Source organism: Cynocephalus volans, chromosome 15 (assembly GCF_027409185.1).
Source record: "Cynocephalus volans isolate mCynVol1 chromosome 15, mCynVol1.pri, whole genome shotgun sequence".
In the NCBI taxonomy this organism is placed as follows: domain Eukaryota; kingdom Metazoa; phylum Chordata; class Mammalia; order Dermoptera; family Cynocephalidae; genus Cynocephalus; species Cynocephalus volans.
The window spans coordinates 92,966,753-92,990,326 of NC_084474.1; the positions used below are offsets into that span (position 1 = coordinate 92,966,753).

Below are 23,574 nucleotides of genomic sequence, written 5' to 3' on the forward strand. Positions count from 1 at the left end.
TCCCAGAACCCAGCATGGGCTCAGGGACAAAAAGACGCCAAGTGTTTGCTGAATGGGTGCTCACTCAGCACATCTGTTTTAAGATTCCATCTTTCAAGCCACTTCTCAAACAGCAAAAAGCAAATACATAGTAAGTAACTGATTCCTGTAAGAGCAACAGGGTCACGGCCACAAAGAGTTGCGGTGTTCGTGGCAGATGCCAAGAAGGATGAACTTGCAGGTTGCCTTCTGCAGATGCAATGGTCCTCCTGAAAAGGAAGTTTGGGTCGTCACCAACTTTTGAGAAGGGGGTCACAGAGTGGGCTGTGTGACCCTGCCCCAAGGGCCATCTCCTGACAGCCATGGGGGTGCGATCACCTCAGCACTCCCTCTAAGTAAGGGACAGGGACAAGGGGAAATCTGGCATGCAGAAAAGGAAGGTGATGGTCTGCCACTCCCAAGTGGCCACATGCCCTGTGTGGGGCAGCAGGGACAGTCCTGCGTGACGAAATGTTGCCTCCAGCAACCCAGCCCCAAACACTCTCCAGGAACAGTTGCTCATACCCACCTCACCTTCAGGGTGGTAGGGGGAATACATACTATTAATGCCATCATAAAGACAAGGGAAGCAGGGCACGAGAACCTGGGGTCCGCCAAGCATCAGAAGGGATCCCCAGGGAGCCACCCATGGATGCCCCAGGCTCCTCAGCACACAGGCCTGGTCACAAGAGTCACAGCACTGGCAGTAGGAGGGCTGCAGCCTCTGGCCTCACAACTGACCAGTAAGGAGGCTGAGAAAACAGTCTTCTACCTCCTAGGTACCAGACAGACCCCAAGGGAGCAGCCAACTGGGTGCGTGCCCCTACCACGTCCCCTTGGATGTCCTACAGGTGGGTTTCAGCAAGGCTGGGGCAGGCCTACGTTGGAGATCTTACTGGCTTTAAGCATAATCCGGTTTGCAGGCCCCTCAGAAAAGAATGCTCTGACCCTAAAGGGAAATGCTTGGTTCAGGACACAATGTCACAGTTTAAAACCTCATTACCCCTTTCTACTCCCCCACTTGGAACTGGGAGGTACAGGTCACAGATATTCTGAGATCATTTACGAAACAATCTGTAACAAGAACAGAGCACGTTTCCTGGGATGAGGGGCTTACTCCCCAAAAGGAACAAAGATGGTGCCAAAGGGTGGGACAGGCCTGGCTCACTCATCCCAGCTGACAAGTCAGGAATTTGCTCTTTTGGGGGTGGGTGTGGGAGGGGGAATGGCGATGCCAGCCCCCATGCAGGAAGGCAACCCCACACCTGGCTACAGACCCCTCCAAGGGAAGGCGGCTTGTCCACCTTCCAAATATCTCTGTGCACTGTCCATTATGGACACACCAGCATAACGGAACTGGCAGTGGCGCCATCCTGGACATGCACCCTCGCCTGGCTTTACAGATGTAACCCTAGATCACCATGCCGCTGGATGAAGGGGCTGCTTCTCCACCTGTGCTGGGAGACGTGACTAAGTGATTGCTTCCATAGATCGTAATTTTTACCCTGATAATCAAAACTTGTACAGAAGATAGAGGAAAATACAAAGATAATTAAAATGGCCTATAAAGCCTCCACTCAGAGATAAGTCCTGTGAAATGCCAGTCTTTTCCACACATCTAATACATAACCATGTGCACACATGCGAATGTGGAACAGGCAAGTTTACAGCCCGCTTTCTCTCTGAACATCACGTTATGAAAATCTGGGCGTATCTTTATCAGCTGCATCACTCTCTGAGTCATCTGGTACTGGTGCCATCTCAGTGGTTTCCAAGTTTTTGCTGTAGGCAATATGAACAGGGCACTGAAGCCCTTGACTGAGCACTTTTACCTACATCCTGGGAGAGGAATCAGCCCCAGCATGGAGGTGCCCAGGGCCCAGCCAACACAGCTGGCTGGGGCACCTGCTAGCACGCTCTGCCCACGCACCCTCCACACACACCTCCACCCCTTGATCAGGCTCCACCTCTCGCCTCCAGCTTCTCAGCCTCCAGGGCAGTTGACTCAGGGACCAATCGATCTGTCATGTCTAGCCCTGGTCCACAGGTACTATCCCAGCCAGGCTTGGAGAACCACACCACGAAGTGCACTGGGTGTGTGCGGCTCAGCCACATCTCAGCCCCCCTCCACCCCACTCTTACACCCCAACCCCACCACCTATGGGACCAGTTCGCACCATGACCTTGTGGGGTTTTTTTCTTTTTAGATATCCTGTGCTCCTTTGAGAGACAGATGCAGTATCTGGCACCCCCCCACTCTCGGGAAGGATGCCACACACACAGAACTTGGCAGGCCAGTCGCCAGGACAGCTCCGCCCACCTCCTCTGCGTCACCTGCATCCACAGGGCTGGCCTGGCTTCCCAGGCACAAGGCAGGCCACCACCAGGCCTAACCAGAGTGGCCAGGCAGGGAGAGTCCCCAGGGACCCAAAGGGAGGAGTTCTCAACCTGTTATCCACACAGAGCGCACAGAGTACAGACTTGGAATCTCTGACTGAAATGGAACACTTCCTTCCCTCAGGAACAATGTTAACAGTGCTTGTGACACCGACAGAAGCCACATGTGTTCCTATGTCATGGGATGACTGTTACAACACCAGAAAGTGTATTTCAAACTCACCTGCTGCTGGACCTTGTAATTAAATGTGATAGAGAAGTCACTATTACTTTGTCACACACATATTTGATGTGATATTTTGATAACCATATTTCAACTGACTAGTTTTCTTTGTCATCCTTTGTATCTTGTGTCTTGAAAACCTTTATTCTGGAAAGGGTTCCCTCGCGAGCTTCACTAGGCTGACAAGGGGGTTCATGACCCAAACGTTCAGGAACTACCTGCACTCAGGGGACAGAGTGGCCTCATCTCTAAACATGGAAGATGATGTCATGGCTCCTAAAAATGTCACCAAAACCTCCTGTGGCTTCTGTTCTGATGTTTCAGGATAGGCAGGGTCTGCCATTCCTCTATCAGGACTGACTGCTGGGCTGTGTTGCCTGATGGGGTCCCGGGTAGGAGCAGCTCTGACAACAGGATCACAGGGTCTCTCCTGTCTCCATGGCTACACTAATGTGCACTGAGCTCATGATTTACCCACTGCCATGACAACCGAGCTCCCATGGTGTCTGGCTTATTGCATAGGCTACTGAGCACGGCTGGGCTCAGAGCTGGGGATCAGGGAGCAGACATCCTGACGAGGCCTGCTAGGCCGGTGCCAAGGTCCACTGAGGTGCCAAGGCTGCCCGAGGGCCAGTCCTGCAAGGGGTCCCAGGTCTGGGACAGCGGCTCTGCCAACGCCAGTGGGGGAAGGAACACTGGTTGCCTGGTGAGCTTTGCTGGGGACTGGAGTGAAAAACAAGCTTTCTGGGGATAAACAAGCAGAAGAGTGTGACTATCTGGAGAAGATTTTGTTTCCTACTACTTTCCCCAGACTTCAGCATAAGAAACTAAATTTTCAAAACAATGGCTTCATAGGTTAGGTGGGGTGCAAAGGTCTCGACTCTAATTGGTAGATGACAACTCAATGTAACCTCGTCCCACCCCCACACACCAGGCTCTTATTGAGAGCCAGTGGTGTCACAAGGACAATGTCACAAAGGCAAATGTCTGGTCACTGGCATGTGCCACCATCAGGCCTAGGACACCACCCTCGACCACAGATGACATGTAATAAATCACATGGTTTGCAGCAGGAAGTCACCTTGGAAACCGAGGGGGTAAAGAATAACCCACTCTTCCCTGTCTACCCGTCCACCCTGCTCTGAGTCATCGACTTGTGAGCCCAGCTCCACGGTGGGTACTGGGGACACACACCACCAAGACAGGCCTGGGGGCCTTGGCCTGGGAAAGGGGAAAGAAATATAAAAAAATGCAAGAGGTGATCGCAAGACTTCCCAGAAGGGGCAGGCGGGACTGGCAGTGACTTCCTGTCACCGCCCCCACCGCAGACAGCATTCCTTCCACGACATCTTATTATGAGTTATATGACCTTTAAAAAACAAAAGATGTGCATGACTGTTCACTCCTAGATGACTTATATGTTCCTTTAAAAAAAAATCTAAACCATGCAGAATCATTAAATAAATGAATAGCCTGGCTCTTACATGAAGCAGCTCTGGCTACTGGTGAGAGTGAACCACCAAGTCTGGGATCTGTGATAACGTGCCATCCTGCTGCCGCTGAACCTGGGCTGCAGGTTTGCTGTGAGGTTGGTGTGGGAGAGCAGGGCTCTCCTCCAGGAAGCACCTGGGTCTCGGGGGGATGGGAATATTTAAAGACATGCCACCTGAATAACACGAGGTGATTGCAAACATCTCAGAAGTTCAAAATGAGTATCACTGTTCACAGCCACGCATCTGCTGTTCTCCTTCTAGAACTCTGTTTCATTATGCTGGGCACCAGGTAGAAATTATTAAGGCCAAAGAAAATGATAAAAATCGCTGAGGACTGGTGGGCACTTCTGGACCAAGCCAGGTGTGAACAGTGTCTCCCATCTGCATCTGGTTATCCCATGATGAGGAAACGGAGGCTTCAGGATCCCCTGGCCAGGCAGGACTCCGTTCTGATGGCTCATGGGAGCACAGACCAGAAAGCAGATGCTATCAAACTGGTATTCTTCTGCTAAAGCCAGGACACATGGTTGACAATTCATCTGCTGTCCACACAGGCAAGAATCACTTATGGCCAGCCCAGCCGACCAAACCACACTGAACACAATCACAGCAGCCTTTCTGGTGAAATGAAGGGAGGCATTCTCAGAGCCAGTGCAAAGAATGCAGACAGAACATCTGCTCTGTCAGCTGGAGAACTTCACTGCAGTGCTGTAGTGTTAGACCCCGCAACCAACTAGCCAACTGCGAACCAAGAAAGCAAAACCAAACCTGGCTCTCATTCCCAGAGAAATGGACACATGCCAAGACATGGGAACACTCGCTCTCATGTCTGGGGTAGGTGTCAAGGCCAAGTAGAGCTTGGGTGGGAGCCAAGTCTTCAGCTGGATACCTGCTACCTCCCCAGCTGTGACTCCCAAGCCATGGCAAACTCGACTCAAAGTGAGTGCCTCAACTCCCCAGGTGTGCAAGGACACAAAAAAAGTAAAACATGACAGGATGGGGAAAAAAAGGAACTCCTGTTCTTTGGGGGGTGGGTTGGGGGGTCTCAGACCCAGAGAATGCCTACCAAAAGAACGGCAGAAAGAAGAGGGTGGATGAACGTGTCACGGGGGAAAGGAGGCACTGGACCCGCCCACTGGCCACCACACGGCTCCCGATGCCAGTCAGCTAGTGACAGGCTCAAGAAAGCGCCCCAGTCGAAGTCTAGTAAAAACTGTGCTATTGGTAGGTTTTGGAACAAGGGGTAGCTGTGCTCAGGAGTCGGCTGGTGTCACTAAAGTGTTAAACTGTGGTAATGAACAGCCCGGAGAGCACTAGGCTCAGGGCGCATGTTAGGGGGAGTCGGGAGAACGCTGACCTTCGGCTAGAGCCCCGGACTCCTTGGTCCCTGAGGACAGACCCCTGCTGCAACCTCAGCACCTCGGTCTCAGCTTAGGAAATGTCCCCTTCCCCATCTCCTGTAGGAGTGGGGACAGAGCACACATGTATTCGTGACAACTCCCAGGCTGTGTCCACCCCTGAGACGGGCCTTTCACTGCTGCTCCTCAGGAAGGTGGGGTTGGCACCTCCCACTTGGGAATGAAGGCAGCAAGGAGGGCCTGGACCAGACCCTGGGCAGCTCCCCACAGGTCATAAAGCTGCTCTTCAGAAATGTGTCATCTTCATACGTAGGTCACAGGTCCTAGACGTCTTCATTTCTGTTCACCCTGGGTAAAATTTCTCTGGGAATTCCCAATCTGTCTCAGCCTGTTCTTGGCAACACCTAAAGAAGGGGCCGTGGGAAGCCCCTGAACAGGGGAGCAGTCACTCCAGGGGCGGGGGTGTGAGGTGCCAGGGAAGGACGGCAGTGGGAATCCATGTGGCGCAGCCGACGCCAGCCCCCCGGATCAGCACGGAGGACTACCACCAGCATTAGTCATTCAGCTCTTCTGGTTTAGTGAGTAATATTCTAAAAATATGTTAACCTTATTTTAGTGAGTAATATAGTATGAGACACATACATACAGTTTAGGATGAATTGTGAAACAAACATCCAACTACCCTCGTTCAGATGACTACCAATATTGTTCTTTATTTTCATTGATGGGGTTTTTAATGGACTTTTTGTGGTTCAACCTGAAATTCCAACTACCACTATCTCTTTGGGAAATGGTTCCCAAAGCCACCCATCATCTATAAAACTTTTTTTCCCTGTAAATTTTTAATAAATTTTCCCTCACAAGTTAAAAACATCCCCTCTGATCCACCACCTGTCTTCACTCAACAATATTAGAAATACTAAAATAAATATAAAGAGGAATTCAAGAAATAATGGTAAGATGTAAATGACCCTCCACAGAAATGTTCCCAGGTCACAGCAACCCAGGAGACCACGGTCATCAGACTGCTGGTCCTACTAAGTAGACCAGCCATCCTCTTCAAGTGCTTGTCAAAAAATTTAGCCACACCATGTAAGTGCTTGACAAAAGCTCAGCGAAGTCCTAAAAAATATCTTATACACACGTTTTGCTCACTCTTCTTCTCTGCAGCCCTCACTGGTCTCGATTTTATATTTCTCTTGTGATTCACCTCTCCCCCTAGAATGTGAGCATCGTAACAGCAGAGATTGTGTCCATTTTTGTGCAACTGCTGACTGAAAGAACACACAGACGAATAAAACAATATCTTAATGTCACATTCGCTCTTAGTAAAAATGCCTTTATTGATTTATAACTCAATGCCAAATGTGGTTAGGGCAAAATCATGAGGCATCCATATTATTACTACACCTTTTGCAAACAATCTACACTGTTTTAACTAAAGACACCAGCATTTATCAAGCATCTCCTCCACCCCAGGCTCAAAATCTCATCCTCGTTCTAGTCTGCTCTCACGTCTGCTCTCCCAGACACGTATTGTCATCACTGCACTGATGAGGAGCCAGGGGCTCAGTCACTCTGCCCCAGGCACTTGGCCAGCAGACCACAAGCCAAAGACTTGGATTTTGAACTCACCGCTCCCCACCCATCCACGAACACTGTCCGTTGAATCAGCCAACCTCCCTTACAAGAGCCCATGTGACATCTCTGGTACTTCAGGAAACAGTCTTCTTCCCTAAAAAACCTTAATCTTTTTTTTTTTACCCAAAATATAAGAATCTAGCCTATCGCTCTCACGCTCCCATCTGTATTAAGTAGATAGGAAAGCTCAAAAAACTTTATTTTGTGTGCTTTTATAGTAATTGATTCATCCTAGATACCTAGCACACTTCTTAATATGTACATAAAACATTTAATTTCCCTTTTTAATATGTGTATTCATATTTTAAGCTCCCATAATAGTTTAGGAAGTAATGGCCACCACTTCTGCACTAGGCACTGTACAGATACCTTCACACCTATCATCTCCTTTGATCCTTATCGTGGGTAAGGCAAATATGGTCCCCATTTCACAGATGGGAAACCAAGGCAGCCAGAAGTGAACTAGCAGGCAAAGGTGGGACTCAAAACTCAGGCCTTGTAGCTGTCAGAACACATGAACTTTGCCACCAGGCCAGGCTGCCTCAAACCCTTTTGATATGGCAGATATGTTTAACTCAGACAAAAAGAGACGCAGCAACAATGGTGCGTAACTGATTTGAGAGCCAGACCACAGCTGCCCATCCCTGGGGGCTGGCCATGCGATGCCCTGTGCTAGGATCTCATGCACACCATCTCACTGATGGTTCTGTGACCCAAGCACCTACAAGGACCCTGTTCTTGGAGCGCTCACCTTCAGAAGAGGGCAGAGAGAAAAATCATCACCATCTCCCTACAAATGGCCACCAGCAGAGTTCAGGCTGGGATAAGGTGGCATTTCAATCAATGGGAGAGAAAGAATAGAGTTGAATGACTTTCTGAATATTTGAGGGAAAAAATAAGGTGAGCTCCCTTGAACATTGTATTACAAATAAATTCCAAATGGGTACAAACTGTAAATAGATAATATTTTTAAATGAAACAAAATCATCCACAGAAGTGTTTTAAAATCTAATAGCTTTTTATAATTCTGGGGTGGGAATGCACTTTCTCACAACCAAAAAGCAGAAGCCACAAAAGACGAACTTGGCTATGTTTGATTTTTAAAGCTACTCTAATTGAAATGACAAATTCAGGAAATTTGTGACACCATAAATTTATAAACCTAAACACACATAGTTTACATAAAGTAATAAGATTAAAAACTCCAACAGGAAATAGGCAAGGAATCTGGACAGATAGTGCATATAAGAAACACTAGTAGCCAACAAACACATGAAAATATATTTAGCCTTTAATTAAAGAAACACAAATTTAAATTGTAAATAATTTTCTGCCTGGCCAGCGCTGGTAAGAGCAGGGAAAAAGTGATCACTCTCATTCATGCTGGATGATTTTAAGAGTCTGGCTCAGAAGGCTGTTAAAATTGTGTGCCCTTTGATCTACTAACTCAACATCTAGGAATTTGTCCTAAGGAAAAACTCAGATATCTATACACAGGAGCATCCATCCTAGCTTATTATAACAAAAGACTGAGAATGAATGAAGTGTTCATCAGCAGAAACTGGTTAAATAAACCATGACAACAGTTTAGCGACACTGCACACATACATTTACTACACAGAAAGAGGTGGTGCTTAATATAAAACCATCTGCCCTGTATTTACACACACACACAGTGTAGGAATGGGAAAACTTATTAAAGGATTATAAAACAAAATATTTACAGCAATTATTCCTGAGTAGTCAAGCTATAATTGGTCTTTCTACTCTTCTTTATACTTCTGTATTTTTTTAAGTTGGCATACTATATTTATCATTAGAAATATAATAATAATGTTATTTTTTAAAAGCCTAGGCAAATATGAACAAACTTTGGGAAGAGGATAAAGGAGTGTTTGGACACATCACTCTATCTTTCTCTGACATTTGCCAAAGTTAAAATAAAAACTTAAAATGCAAACACAGTCATTATCATTACTGTCTCACAGACATCCAGAGAGATTTAAATACATGCCCAAGTGAAGATGGGAGGCCACCCCTTTCCCAATGCACATTCCAAAGATGAACACCGTGGTCCTCACACAGACACTGGGAGGGATGAGGCAGAGTGGCAGGTAAGAGGCAGGTGTCCTGCACTGTGGAGGTGCCATCGCCTGCCAGACAGTGGCCACCATGATATCTGCCAGGCAGCCAGCCCATGGGGACCTGCCCAAGGAACCCAGGCAGCCAGGGCAGGATGTAAACGTGGTATTCCCGCCCCAAAGTGCACCTGCTCTTCTGCACCACTGCTGGTGAACATGCTACTGGAAATGGAAGGCTAAAGCAGCAATTTGGGTTTACATCACAGCTAAAGGGACTACATCAAAGAAAAAGATTCAGCAGGAGATCTGTTTCCCTTCATTTACACCTACTCCCCATGACACCACCCAGGCAAACATCCTGTTCCTCTGCCCATGGCAGACTCAGGAAGGGAAGCCCCTTCACTCTCCTAGCACTTACATGGTTGAATCATACCCTGAGGTGGCAAGAAAGCCACCTCATTTCCATAACCCTTTCCGAAAGCACAGCGAGGAACTCCAATTCCGAGAGCCTCACTGCCGCGCTCAGGAAGCATGATGTTTGCACCAGCTCAGGGTGGGGTTTGCAGCCTGGCACAAGAAGCCTCACAACTCAGCAGAGCTGCAGGTGGTCGCCACTGGCCGCCTTTTTCTTCCTTTGTAACGGCACGTCTCACCTATGAAGGAAAGGACCGTTCTGTAAACTTTCACCTGTGTCGTGTTTGCATATACACAAGCGTGAACTAGGTGTGCTGGAAAATGATTCCAAGTTTGGAGACCTCTGCCTTCTCTAGTTGCTTTTCTGGCAATAGCCACAATGAACACCAGCAGGGACTGGGCCAGGGCCACCACTTCCCTGCCAGAGTTGGGGTCCTTCCCGCTGGGACCAACTCCTGACTTCAAGCCTGAATGTTGGTAATGGACTAAGAAAAAATCAGTACTGAGATATCTCCAGCTACCTCAAATCCCCTTAAACCTGATCTAAAATCAACATGTCCTGCCCATCTGCTGAAGTACACAAGCCCCTGACCCTCAGCACCAAGGTGTTGCGTCCTCTGCCAGGTGACCCTGTTGCCTGGAGTCTCGTGGCAGACGGAGGCACAGCAGATGCCCATGCTGTGGCAGCCCCACCCATTGGGGCTCGGCCCTGGGCTGCAGGGCGCACGACTCTCCTCTCCGGTGCCCCATCCACCACTGAGCTCATTATTCTACGTGATCGAACACAGAAGAGTAAGAAAGAGAAAGAAGGGATGCAACAGGATGGCATGGAGGAGCCGGGTGTTCCAAAAAGCAGTGCAGCCATGGAAGGTGGCAACGCAGGTAGGAAACGGCCTCAGCAAGACCCTGCACAACCCATGAGACGAGGCTGGGACCACAGAGAGAGCACATCCCTGCGCAGGAGGACACTCCAGGTGCTGTGCTCAGATGTTCTAAAGCCATCGCACCAAAAAGAACTATCTTAGGCAAAGGCAGGTCTTTTTTAAAAAAAAAATGACTGGTAAGGGGATCTTAACGCTTGACTTGGTGTTGTCAGCACCACGCTCTCCCTAGTGAGCTAACCGGCCATCCCTATAGAGGGATCCGAACCTGTGGCCTTGGTGTTATCAGCACCACATTCTTCCAAGTGAGCCACGGGCTGGCCCTAGGCAGCAGGTCTTCACAGAGTCAGGGAGTTTGTATTCAACTCCTTAAGGTGGGACCTTCTAAAGCAGTTTCCTCTCATCAACTGTCAAACTTCGGAGAAAGACCAAACACTGCTTAAATCTTTACCTAGAGTGCGTTTACATGTCGTCTTGTTGAATGCAGTATCTTCTCTGTGATTTTACCCAGGACAATCCCCAGCCCCTCCCCAGTCCAGTAAGAGAAGAACAGAAATAAGCCACACAACCAGAAACAGTTGTGGATGACCTGATCAATTGTGTGAAGATGAGAATGGAAACCACGGGTACACTGCTGGAACTAAACAGAATCCAACAAGCCTGCAAAAAAACTAGATCTTAAAAATCCACTGCATTCCTACATGTAAACAACTGCTAATTGGAAAAGTTAATTTCATAAAGATGCTATTTACAAACAACAAAAACTGTAAGGTACAAAAGAGGGAGAAGTATAAAACCTGCTTGAAAGATATTTCCTTTTATTTGTCCTGCACTGGGTAGCAGCCTCTGCTGTCTGGCTTGTGTTGACTTATGTTCTCTGCTCTGTCCCCTGCAGCACACTTGATAAGCCAGGATCACAGGAGGCTTAAAGATCCGAAAAATGGCCCCTCATTCAGAGAAAACTTAGATTAGGTTCTGCATGGTCACTCATGTTAGATGTCCATGAAAAGGTGCAATGTGCAACTCTGTCAACAGTACTGCCTAACTGTGCCAGGGCGCAGTTAAAATTCACCGCTCACCTAGGACCAGTCTTTCCTGCACACCGCCTCAAAAGAAAAAATGGCATTTGAGGACCATATTGAAGAACATGGCCATTTATGTGACTCTGTTTCTTAAACTTGAAGTTGGTCCTAATCAAGTTTTTTGGAAGGACAATACTGTGGCAGTTTTAAAACAGCCTCCTTCCTCCCACTGCCAGGCGGGGCCTATGACCCTTCCCTAGAATCTGGGCAGGCATGGGACTGCTTTGGCATTAGAGAAGAAATAATGCCGTGGGACTTCTGGCCACAAAACATAGGCAGCTTCCATCTCTCATTCTCTTGAAATGTCTGCTTTCCTGCCACTTCCTCTGGAAACCCAGTCACCGGACTGAGGAAGCCCAAGCCACGTGGAGAGTCCACCTTCAGGCGTCCTGGCTAACCATCCCAGCTGAGTCACCCAACCCAGGCTCCGCACGAGTGAGAGAAGAGTCCAGGCGACTCCAGCCCAGAGTTGAGGCACTGTGGAGCAGAGACAAGCCGTACATTCTTTTTGCAAGTTCACAACCCACAGGATCCACGAGCACAATAGAAGAGCTGTCATTGTACACCACAAAGTGTAGAGGGCTTTTTTCACACAGCAATAGAAAACTGGAACAAATAAATTTTTTTATAGTGCCACACCTACCAGATTTTCTTGGCCAAAGTTATGTTCCCTACAGAAGAACCCCCAAGTCAATACAGACTGTTTAGACATCCAACTGTTACTCAGTCCTGTTAAGATAAATAGGACCACAGAGTACAGCTCATCCTAAAAATACACATGGAGTTGAGGAGTGTTCTGTGGGAAGCCCTTCATCTATCACATTTGCAGTCAAGGAAATGGGGGAAATGGGAGCGGATTTTAAAAGTTTAATCTCGGGCTTCCAATAGCACAGCCAGCCAGACACTTGGAAGATATCTCCCACCAGAAAGCAACTGTGTCCTGCATGAAACAGACTTTTCGATGCACTGTAGGGCTCACAGGAAGGAATGTCTCCAATGGCAAAAAAGAAAACAAAACAGAAAGATGGTAAGCACAGAGAACGTGGGCTCCCCCTGGGACCAAGGGCTGACACAACGTTGGTCTTGCATGGGTCTGCATCCCACCGCAGCCTCCCGCAGTCCCCCAGTGCACACCTGCATCCTACGCTGCCCACCTACCATCCGTCCCATCCTCCTCAGGGACAACCTTCACACCTTCCCATCACCCACCCACAAGCTCCAATCAGAGGGAGGAAAAGCCATCAGACAGCAGCCCCCATCTTCCCAACCCCACCCCGTGCCTTCTGCCTGCTCTTGCCCATGAACTTGGGGGAGGGGGCGAGCGAGGACAGCCCTTCACTCAGTCGTTGCTCATGCATAATCCCCTCAGGCACCAGAACACTGGATTATTCTCAATGGCATATAAACATGCTGCAATCCTCCGTCTTACAATGAACCAATCAAACAAGACAAAAGCAGAGCGATCTAAAAGATGCTCGAGAGACACAGATCAGCCAAAAAACAACTGTGACTAGACAGCCACCTTCAACAGCAACAACGCACGCCCAAACACAGGAACAATATCGTCCCAGTGTGTGTCCAGTCAGTGTGTGCTCGGAAAAACCTTCTCTAGAGAATGAAGATGGAGTAAAGATGTTCTCAGATAAATTAAACTCCAAGGGACATCCACTCAAGGAACAAACTCTGATCCCCTCCCCATGACTCCCCACCTGCTGGCTGCCTCCACCCACCCTGCCTCACTACCCCAAAGACCCCCACCAGGCTTTTGCTCCCACCACACAAACAAAACTGGCCTCAAGCCAAGTGTCCCTCAGGGACTCTGACAACAGTGAACGCCACCCCGCTCAGTGTTGCTTCTCTCCTCCTGGCCAGCTGCTGCACCTTCCAGACTGGGGCCCAGCAGGTTGGCTCTGCCCACCATCCACAACAGGCCCGGGGCTGGGGTCCCTGTGGAGAATAGCTTCCTACGCTCTCTACACCCTGACCACTCCTGGTCAACGCGTCTTCCCAGAACCTCCTGTTGCCCACTCCACACCTCCACTTGGACATCCAATAGAAACCTTAGACTCTGACAGGTCCCACATCCACTCATGGCGCCCTGGACCAACTCCCATACCCCTGCTCTCGCCCGGCTCCTCCTCTGCCCTCTTGTCCCTTTACAACAGCCCTTCTGGACAGAGTTGTCCCTCCTCCCACTCTCTGCCTTCACTCTAGTCCAGTAGATCCTCCTGACTCCTCCAAGCCCATGTGACTGCATCACCAAGGCCCCACGCTATTAATGCCACCCAGGTACTCCCACCTCAGTCATGAGGCCATTGCTCAGGCCAAACTGTTGAGGCCACCTTGATTCTTTTCTGTCCCATCCCACATGTAGCCCATGACATTCTTTTTGCTGTAACTTTAAAACACCTTCAAAATGTTCAGAACCCACTGACTTCACCATCTCCACTGTTGACATGCAGGTTAAGCAACCACTTTGTCCCACCAGGATCACTCCACCATCCCCAGAGGGGCTCCTCTGTGTCTACACAGCAGCAGGGAGACTGGGAAGGACGACTCTGCCCAGAACCCCGATGGCCTCACTCACCCCTACATGACCATCTATCTTCCCGCACACGCCCTCTGCTCTGCTTGATACCTCTCCTCAGAGACCCTGAGGCTCGCTCACTCACCTCCTGCAGGTCTCTGTTCATGGGTCATCTTCTTAGAGACCACTGCCAAATACATCCTGGAAAATGGCACGTGCCTGCCCCACCCTGGCTTCACTTCTCCCTGCAGCACTCCCACCTGGCACATCACACGTTCTGTTCTCCTGCACTGGGTCAGCCCGCAAAGCATCATCCTGTTTTTGTTCCCTGGCACATCCCCAGCTTAGAGCAATGCCTGGCGTGGCGGGAAGTAGGCTGGTTTATGTGAATGACCGTGACAAGTCGTCTCCAGGTGAATTCTCATCTTCCTTTTGCTCCCCAGCATGGCAGTCTGCTGGCTGGTTGTGCCCTCAGGCTTCCCTGGAGGCAAGGTGTGTGGGGGCAGGTGAGCTGCCAGCCAGCCATGGGAACCCTGCCACCCCACCTCCATAGTCTTTCCCCTCCAGGGTGAAGCTGCCCAGCAGCCTGAATCCCTGCATGGCCTCAGGAAGCACAGCACCTGAGCCCACATACCTCTGGAAACTTACATGAAAGAAAAATAAGCTTCTTCAGGGTTGGGATTCCCACAAGAACCATTACATTTGGGTCTATTTGTTTTAAGAGCTTTATCTATCCCTAACTAATACATCCCATCCTAGTCACTATGCTTTCTACGAGGAACACATCAGAGTTATTATTTTTTAAAAGAGTAAAATAGATGTTAAAAATAAATATTATGAAGGGAAAATTTGGTCTCTGTTTATATCTTTGCTTGTGATAAAATAAGTTCTTATTACACATCAAAATACCTGCAGCCTGGGTATCCACAGGTCCTGTCTGTGACACTGCCACTGGAAAGGGAAAATTGTCCTCTCCTCAGTGATATATTTCAAAATCCAGCATCCCAATTCAGCAGATAGTTATAAGACTATGCCCACATTTATCTTAAATTACAATCGCTATGTTGTGAGAAATACTGTAATGTTAATACAACAGGGCACACACTGAATAGCAAACTATATACATCACTGTGCTATTAGAAAACCACAATGTTCCAGAAAAAACCAAAATGCTCCTTATACTAAGAACATCTGAAATGACTAAGTAAAATAAGCTTTAGCCTTGTTGTAAGTAAGATTTCCCTGCAAGCTTTAGCAAGTCTTCTGCAGCCGATACCTGTGGCTCCATCTAATTCAGCTGAATACAAATTAGACTTTAATTCCCAGCCCTTGGAATGAATACGACTCCCTAAGGGGACACTTAAAAGCAAATTTAACAAATGACAGAAATCAGAAAATTTCCCCAATTTGTCCAACCAGATATTTGAAATGTCACTTCTAAATACTGGCATCCCGTAGAGGTACAATTTTTTTCTAGTCAGAATAATTAATTAGGAGTAAATTGTTGAAAATCAAGCAGATAAAATCCCCAGGACTGTTTGGCTTCTTTAATCAAATCCTTCCTGAAGAGAGACAAGTTCACAATTTAAAATAAATCGAAATTGTGTTCTATGTTCTTCAGAAGACAGAGAAAAAAAAATGGATGATACTTGCACATATCTGAGATTATGGACTGTGCCAGATGCAGGGCCCTGACTGCTATCTTTTAAATGAGGACTACAGAATTTTCCCACCCAAGCCAGGCTCCAGCCTCTAGCCACCAGCTTTTTTACTTCTTTGGGGTCTGTAGGGTGGACCCTGTACTGACCCTTCGCTTCAGAACACCAGGCCAGGGCCCTGGGCTGTACTGGTTCCCTAAGGCTCCCCCAACTGGGTCTCATGTGCCTTGGTGGATCCCATTTAGCATAAGATGGGACCCCAAACGTCACCAAGGAGTCAGTGAACTAAAAATGCACACCCAAGGCAAAGCACACCGGTGCCTGCAAGCTCAGAGCTGGGCTGAGTTTGGAAAGCTGGGTTGATAAATATGCATGAAATGATCCAGGGCCAGCTTCTTCTTATTACTATTAAAATTTACATAACATTTACCATCTTCATCACTTTTAAGTGTACAACATAGTGGCTTTCGGTACATTTACAATACTGTGCAACCTCCATCACTATCTAATTCCAGAGCATTTTCATCATCCCCAAAAGAAACCATGCGCCCATTAAGCAATCACTTAATGTCACCCACCCCTTCCTCTACCAGCCCCTGGCCGCCATTTGTCTGTGTTCCGTCTCTGTGGATTTGCCTCTTCCGCACATTTCCTGTAAGTGCAATCACACAACATGTGGCCCCTTCTGCCTGGCTTCTCCTACATAGCATGGTGTTCGAGGTTTATCCATGTTGTAGCATGTGTCAGTGCTTCACTAGGGCCCGATTTAACAGACTCCCCCAAGAGCTCCCGCCTGCAACAACACACAGCTGTTGGCTGGGCCGACAGCCCGGCCCTGCCGCCCTACCGCCCTTCCACAGCCTCAGGCTCAGCCTCACTACTTGCCTGCTGGTGGCATGGGAGCAAACGTTCCAGTCCATCCAGGACTTGCAAAAGCATCTACTTCTGCTCCCACTTTTGGGACTCCTGCCTTCCAGGGGTGAGCCACCTCCCCTGCTGATGGAGGAGCCCAGGTGTTCAGGCCTGTGAGGGCCCAGCCAAGGCGGCCAGACTGTGGGCTGGCTGCTGCCCAGATGTCCAAGTGGGTCACAAAGTCCCAGCGGCCTAGAGGCTCAGGGGCAGCAAGAAATGCTCTTTTAAGCCACAAAGGTTTGAGGAGCGCCAGGGAAACGACACAAGAAAAAATAAACATTTTTGACCTCATGGGAACGACCAACGCACTGTCAGAACAGTAAAGAGCAAACGCCACCTCTGCTTGGCAGTGGCTTTCACCTGGATGGAGTTAACTTTTCAGAACCCGAAAATACCATATGCAAAAAATGCTTGGGTATGTTGGAATTAACAGCCAGTTATGTGTACGAGTACTGATTCAAACACACCAAAAATAAACAAGCATTTTCGAGACAATCAGGGAAAACTGAGCACTGACTGTATATTTGATGATGTTAAGGAATGGCCATTTATTTGTGGGCCATAGTACTGTGACCCGTTTATTAAAGAGTCCTTATCTTTCAGAGACACACACTCAAGTATTCATAAATAAATGATGAGGTATGTGAGATTTACTTCAAAATATTCAGATAAGGAAATAAGACTGGCTATGTGTTGATACTTTTTGAGGCTGGTGGGATGACCATGTTGGAACTTCTCTCTTTTCATACATATTTGAAATTTTAAAGTATTTTTTAAAGTCTAACCAAACAACAGCCAATGAGGGAATGACCAAAGTGGAATGGGATGCCCCAGCCTGGGGGAGCCCCAGCAGGCTGACGCCAGGGCAGGGCCGGGGTGTGGGGCGCTGCGGCACCACCTGCCCTGCTGAGATGTGCAGGGCCACGACCGCCAGCTGCATGCATGCCTGAAGCTGCACAAGTGCTGCAGACACTGCACACGCTTTCCTCTAGGGGAGGGTCTGCAGCTCTCATCAGTGGTGTAAGAACCGCTCTGAACGAGGGTAACCAACTTTAAGTCAGAGGCTACACTGGGAGCAGGTTGAGGAGGGAGCTCACACGCTGGTCCATGCTTAGATTTAATTCCCAACAGTTTTCTCTTGACTGTAAACTTGAACAAGAAAAGGAATGATGATAAACGGGACCAGTGAAGCTGAAAAAAAGGAACTTTGCAAGAAAGGAGAAGAAAGCTACAAACCTGCTCAAAGGCTTCAGAATTAGCCCAGGAACAAAGTGAGAATGGGAAGTTTAACAGCTACCGTGTAGGAAAAGCTGCCAGGTGTGATGAGGTCCTTAGTAAAGGAACACGTCAATTATCTCCTGTAAAAGGAAGCAAAGTGTCAAAAATAACTTTATTTTCCCCACTCTGCTTAATGTTCCATGCCTTCAAGGCTTGAAAATACACTAAACATGACCAATGTTATAAACAAATTATGCAGAATAAATTGCTTTTTCATGATTATAAACCACAGTAAAATATTTACATCTCAGAGAGGTTTAATGAAAATAAGGTAAGATTTTTCCATAATGACATACACAGAGAAATAACACTGAAGTACATCCTTCCAGGATATCAACTACATTTTAATACGTCTGATGAAGAAACCAAGTAGATTCTGATCCCTGCAGAGGAGGCTCAGGGAGATACCACAGCTAGAATGGGCTCACGTGCAGTAACACGCGGCTCCCACCCACCACACATGCAAACGAGGAACAGCTATGGTATTCTCCAAAAGCCCATGCTTTCAGCACGATGTGGAAGAACAGCAAACTAGCCTATCTATCCTGAGAAAGTTACACACATTCATAATTCTGGCAAGGCTCGAAAGCACAGCAAAGTAAGAATTTTATAATTAAAAAAAAAATTACACTGGAAACAATTTAAAAGTCCGTGACAAATGAGTGGACAAACAAAACGTAGTACATCCCTATAAGGGAACGGGGTGCATCTAAAAAGGATGAAGTGCTGACACATGCTACAACATGGGTAGACCTTGAAGACACGGGTACGTGGAAGAAGCCAGACACAAAAGGTCACATGTATGATTGCATATAAAAGAAATACCCAGAACAGGCAAATCCAGAGACAGAACGCAGACTGGTGGTTGCCAGGGCTGGGGAGGGGCCATAGGGAGTGACTGCTAAGGGGTACAGGGCTTCCATTTGAGGCAATGAAATGTTCTGGAACTAAGTAAGAGGAGCTAGTTGCACAACGCTGTGAATGCACTTGATGCCACCGAACTATACATTTCGGAACGATACATTTTTTGTTGCCTGTACCACACATGTACGTGTCTAATATTCATCAGTGAGCCGTCTCAACACTGAGCTCGTTATGCTCTCCTTGAAGAGGAGCTGGTACCTCCCTCGGCCTTGGGTTGAGAGTTCTCAGCACTGCCTGACTCTTCAGATCTTCTTCAACCACAGCACGTGAACATACAGTGGTGATGTGGGGCTTTGTGAGCGGTCTTGTTTTTTCAGATATTAGCATTACAAAACAGATAACCAGCCAGAACATGCGTGTTCACCGTCTCACTGGCTACCAGTCCACCTGGGCTGGACTCCAGCCACTCTCTGGTCTCACCAGCTGGCCTCATGGCTCCTCCCTTCACAGCATCCAGATCAAGCAGCAAACCCACAGAGAACTTACAGTTGCTCAGTGGTTGCTTTTCTTGATCTCCTTCTCTATGAAAATCACCCGTCTTCAGAAAACTGGCCATATCAACCTTTATTCTCTTTCTGCAGTTGCCAGTGGTGACCCAACAGACAGAAATGTGGTTTCTCTACTCACAACGTCTCTGTGCCCTCCAGCTGGCACTCGGGGAGCCCCCCACGCTGGGCAGGCCAAGGGCTGGGGAAGGTCACAGCGGATGGAAGAGTGTGTGGTCTGCAAACCTTGCCCACAGCAACCTGGAGAGACGCTGGCCAAGACCCCCAAGAAAACCTCCACGTAAGGCCTGGACTCCACTGTGCGAGCAGAGTCCTTGTGGTCTGGGCTGTTGACCCACCATCCCTGGAGAAGCCCTGAACACTGAAGGAGGCAGATGGAAGCAGTAAGGGGGGATGTCTCTGCTAGACTTGTTACTTTCCACCTGCTCCAAGGACTGATAAAGGGTCACCTGTGGGTTACAGAACAGAGTGTCCAGTTGAGGTCCGTGCACCTGAATGGGCCAGCCCTGCAGGCAATCGGGGTGGCCCCCAGGAGAGTCCACAGAGCAAAGGGGTCCCTCATGGGTTTCCAGTGCTGCTCCTACCCCTGGGTGCCCCATGCTGCCCCCTCCACACCCACCCCCTCAGTCTCCCCGGCACCTAATGCCCATGGGACCCTAAGAGGAATCATCACCTGAATGAGACATCTATGCCAGGGTCTGACCATATGGTGGGGGGACAGACTTGTGCAGCCAAGTATAATGGGAGGTGAGGGATTCGTGCATATGTGGCATGGTTCATAAGAAACTCACTGTAAGCAGATCATGGAAGGAAGGAACTTCCATGAGCAGAAAAGGGAACACCACACCCAGCAGCACGGTGGGTGGTGCTGGCAGGGGCCTGGGGAGTCAGCTACAGAGACCACACTGCATCCCAATGCCAGGTTCCCATGTCAGGATGTGTTCTAAAAACAGCTGGAACCTTCGAGAGTCTCCAAGGAGTGTGGTCACAGCAGGATGACACGGGAGGCCCCCTGCCTCCTCCCTCTCTGCCAGCCTGGGCTCCAGTCACACTGGCCTGTCCACGGCTCCCTTGGGAGGCCACGGCTGCAGCCTCACTCCCTCGGTAATCCACCTTCTCAATGAGACCTCCCCTAGCCACTCAGTCTGCACACACCTTGCACCAAATGTCTGCCTACCTCTCTGCTAGAACATCAGTTTCCTGAGGGCAGGAATAGTCTGTTTTAGTCATTGCTTTCTCATCAGGACTTAGAAAAGGGCCCAGCAGATAAGGTGCTCAAGACCTCAAATGGATAGATGGATGGATGGATGGATGCCCTGAGAAAGACAGACAAACGACAAGAGATGCACAGCAGAGAGAACAGCAGGGAAGACAACGCCCCCATCCTGGCAACAGATAATGAGGCTCCCGTCCTTGTCCCTGGGCCAGGGCCATCGCGGGACAGCAGCGGGTGAGCGCAACTCTTCAGCAATGACACGAAAACACTCAGAAGTGAGTGCCTGTGATTAAACATCAAGTAGATACTTCCGTCAACGTAGGCCACAGCTTTCACCCACACCTTCCTGGAGCAGGTCAGAGCCTGCCAGCCAAAAGCACATGAAAACCACCCTAAAAACACAGCCACAGTGATGAAGAGCACTCTGGCTATTTCTTGGGGAGGGAGGGATACACTTTATTTTTAAATACAATGGAATGAAGAACAGGCTGGATGGGTGGCAGGGAAGGGGGTCTTTTTCCAAGACCCACAGAAATGCTTAAAAGGCCATTCTGGATACTAACAAGGTATGGAGGACACTTTATGACTGCTAACCTCTCTTAGATGAGCACCCAACTCAATGTGTGATTCGTTTATCAGAAAGACCCACCCGCATCACCTGGTGAAGACAGAGGCTTTTTAAAATAAGGCAATAACTCCTATAAACTTCTCCATAAAAAGCACAAATAGGATTTCAATACTCTGAAGACAACACTCACTAAAACTCCTTATTTTCAAAAAGAAGTCTGCAAGACATGAGCAAGAGGCCCAGCTCCTTCAGCCTCAATCCAAAGAGAACATGGCCCCTGCCCAGGCTGGCTCCTAAAGACCACAATCCCTGAAGCCATCTCTCTGCACAAGAAGCTTGGGGACACCTCTCCCTACCCAGCGCCTCCCACCCACACCTGCTCAAAGGAGTAGTCCATCCAAAGACCCTGCATACAAAAGCAAGGCCCTCAAATCCCTCACCCACTCACAGCCGGGGGAGCCACTCCACACACATGAGGATTTAGATTCCAAATCAGACTATCACCTTGGGTGGTTTCACTGAAGCATGTTTGTAAATCATGACACAATTTACTTAAAGCGGAACATCTCTCTAAAGCGCACCGGGATTAAGTATTCTCTCTCTCTCTCTCTCTCTCTCTCTCTCTCTCTCACACACACACACACACACACACACACACACACACACACACACACACACACACACACTCTCTCTCTCTCTCTCTCACACACACACACACACACACACACTCTCTCTCTCTCTCTCTCACACACACACACACACACACACACACACCACACGTCACTCTGTAGAGTGAAACAGAACAGATTTAGGATTCTTCTAACTCAGCAATTCTCTAAGTGTGGTCTGAAGAACCCCGGAGGTCCTCAAGACCCTCTGGAGGCCCCAAGGTCAAAGCTATATGTGCTTCCCTTGGGATGATACCTGCTCTGACGGTTCAGTGGCAGATAAAACGCAGGTGCATCTGCACAACGCAGGGCCAGGGCGGCACCCAACAGTATTCTCAGCCCCAGACTTACCACCATAATGTACACACACCATTTTTAAAAAGCCAGTTTACCTTAAGGTGTCCTGAATGAAGCAGTAAAATGTATTAATTTTATTTGACCCTGACTCCTAAGTTCTGACGTTCTGTGTGAGGACACGGGAAGTGAGGACCTCCCAGGGAAGAGTGCTTGTGTGCGGAGCAACTCCGGCCCTTCCCGTGGGACAGCGCAGCACGGTGTCTGGCAGAATCTCCTCAAAACGGAACCAAATGGACTGTCAACCCAAAGAAAACAGCTGATGGCAAGTGCTGGAATTATAAAATTCAAGCTTTGACATGAAAAGTAGAGGTGTGGAAAACTTACACTCACCATTGTGAGCGCGCAGCTTTCCAGCACTGGAAGACTTCTGATGAGATCAGAGGTGATGTTCATGAACAGCACATTCTGAACTTGTGTAATGAAATGTGTCAACATTTGGAAAATCTGCATAACTCAGTGAACCAGTAGGTTCGAGCGACCAACTGCACAATGTTACAAAATCATACCTGGTAAAGGACCCATTCAAGCTGCAGCTAATAAGGTTTTGGAGTCTATACTGCAAGTAACCTTAAGAAACTACAACTTGTTGAATTTTGGTGTAGTAGCAAAGAATATCCACATTTACCTGAGAAGGCTACTAAAATAATCCTCCCTTCCAGGTACATATCTGTGTAAGTGCCAGAGTTTTTTCCTTACACATCAACCAAAAGCAACATATCCCAGCAGACTGAGCACAGAAGCCAATCGCTCCCTTCTATTAAGCCAAATGATTTTATTTTTTGTCTTTTCGTGACCGGCGCTCAGCCAGTGAGTGCACCGGCCATTCCTATGTAGGATCTGAACCTGTGGTGGGAGCGGCGCTGCGCTCCCAGCGCCGCACTCTCCCAGTGCGCCACGGGCTCAGCCAAATGATTTTATAAAAAAGTAAAATACCACTCTTCTCATTATACTATTCTTGTTTTAGAAAAAATTATTTCATTAAAATGATATTAATACATATGGTTTGTTATTGTCATTTCATTACATTAAATGTTTTTTAAACTCCCCAGTTTTAATTTATAGCACGATAAATATTGATAGATGCAACCCACATAAACAAATGATCTTGGGGGTCCTCAATAATTTTAAAATGTAGGGCCGGCCCATGGCTCACTTGGGAGATTGTGGTGCTGATAACACCAAGGCCACGGGTTCGGATCCCATATAGGGATGGCCAGTTAGCTCACTGGGTGAGTGTGGTGCTGACAACACCAAGTCAAGGGTTAAGATCCCCTTACCAGTCATCTTTAAAAAAAAATAAAATAAAATAATAATAATAATATTTTTTAAATGTAAAGAGGTCCTGAGCCAGAAAGGTTTAAAAACTGCTGCC

The 23,574-nt window shown here is 48.2% G+C and overlaps 1 protein-coding gene across 4 annotated transcripts in view; it reads right to left on the minus strand.

Annotated features, from left to right (window-relative positions):
- The window catches only part of AGO2 (argonaute RISC catalytic component 2), a 107,736-nt gene that overhangs the window by 64,822 nt on the left and 19,340 nt on the right, over window positions 1-23,574 (minus strand). Inside the window, exon 2 of one of the 4 annotated variants that reach the window (XM_063079240.1) lies at window positions 17,922-18,043. The exons of 2 other annotated variants lie outside the window; for them this stretch is intronic. Coding sequence is in view for 1 of the 2 variants with exons in the window: in XM_063079238.1 (XP_062935308.1) it covers window positions 9,630-9,744 (115 nt within the window). In the remaining variant the exon portion in view is untranslated. Of the gene's footprint in view, window positions 1-9,629; window positions 9,760-17,921; window positions 18,044-23,574 lie in introns of those variants that run through there. One more of the 4 variants, XM_063079238.1, reaches the window with a different exon arrangement.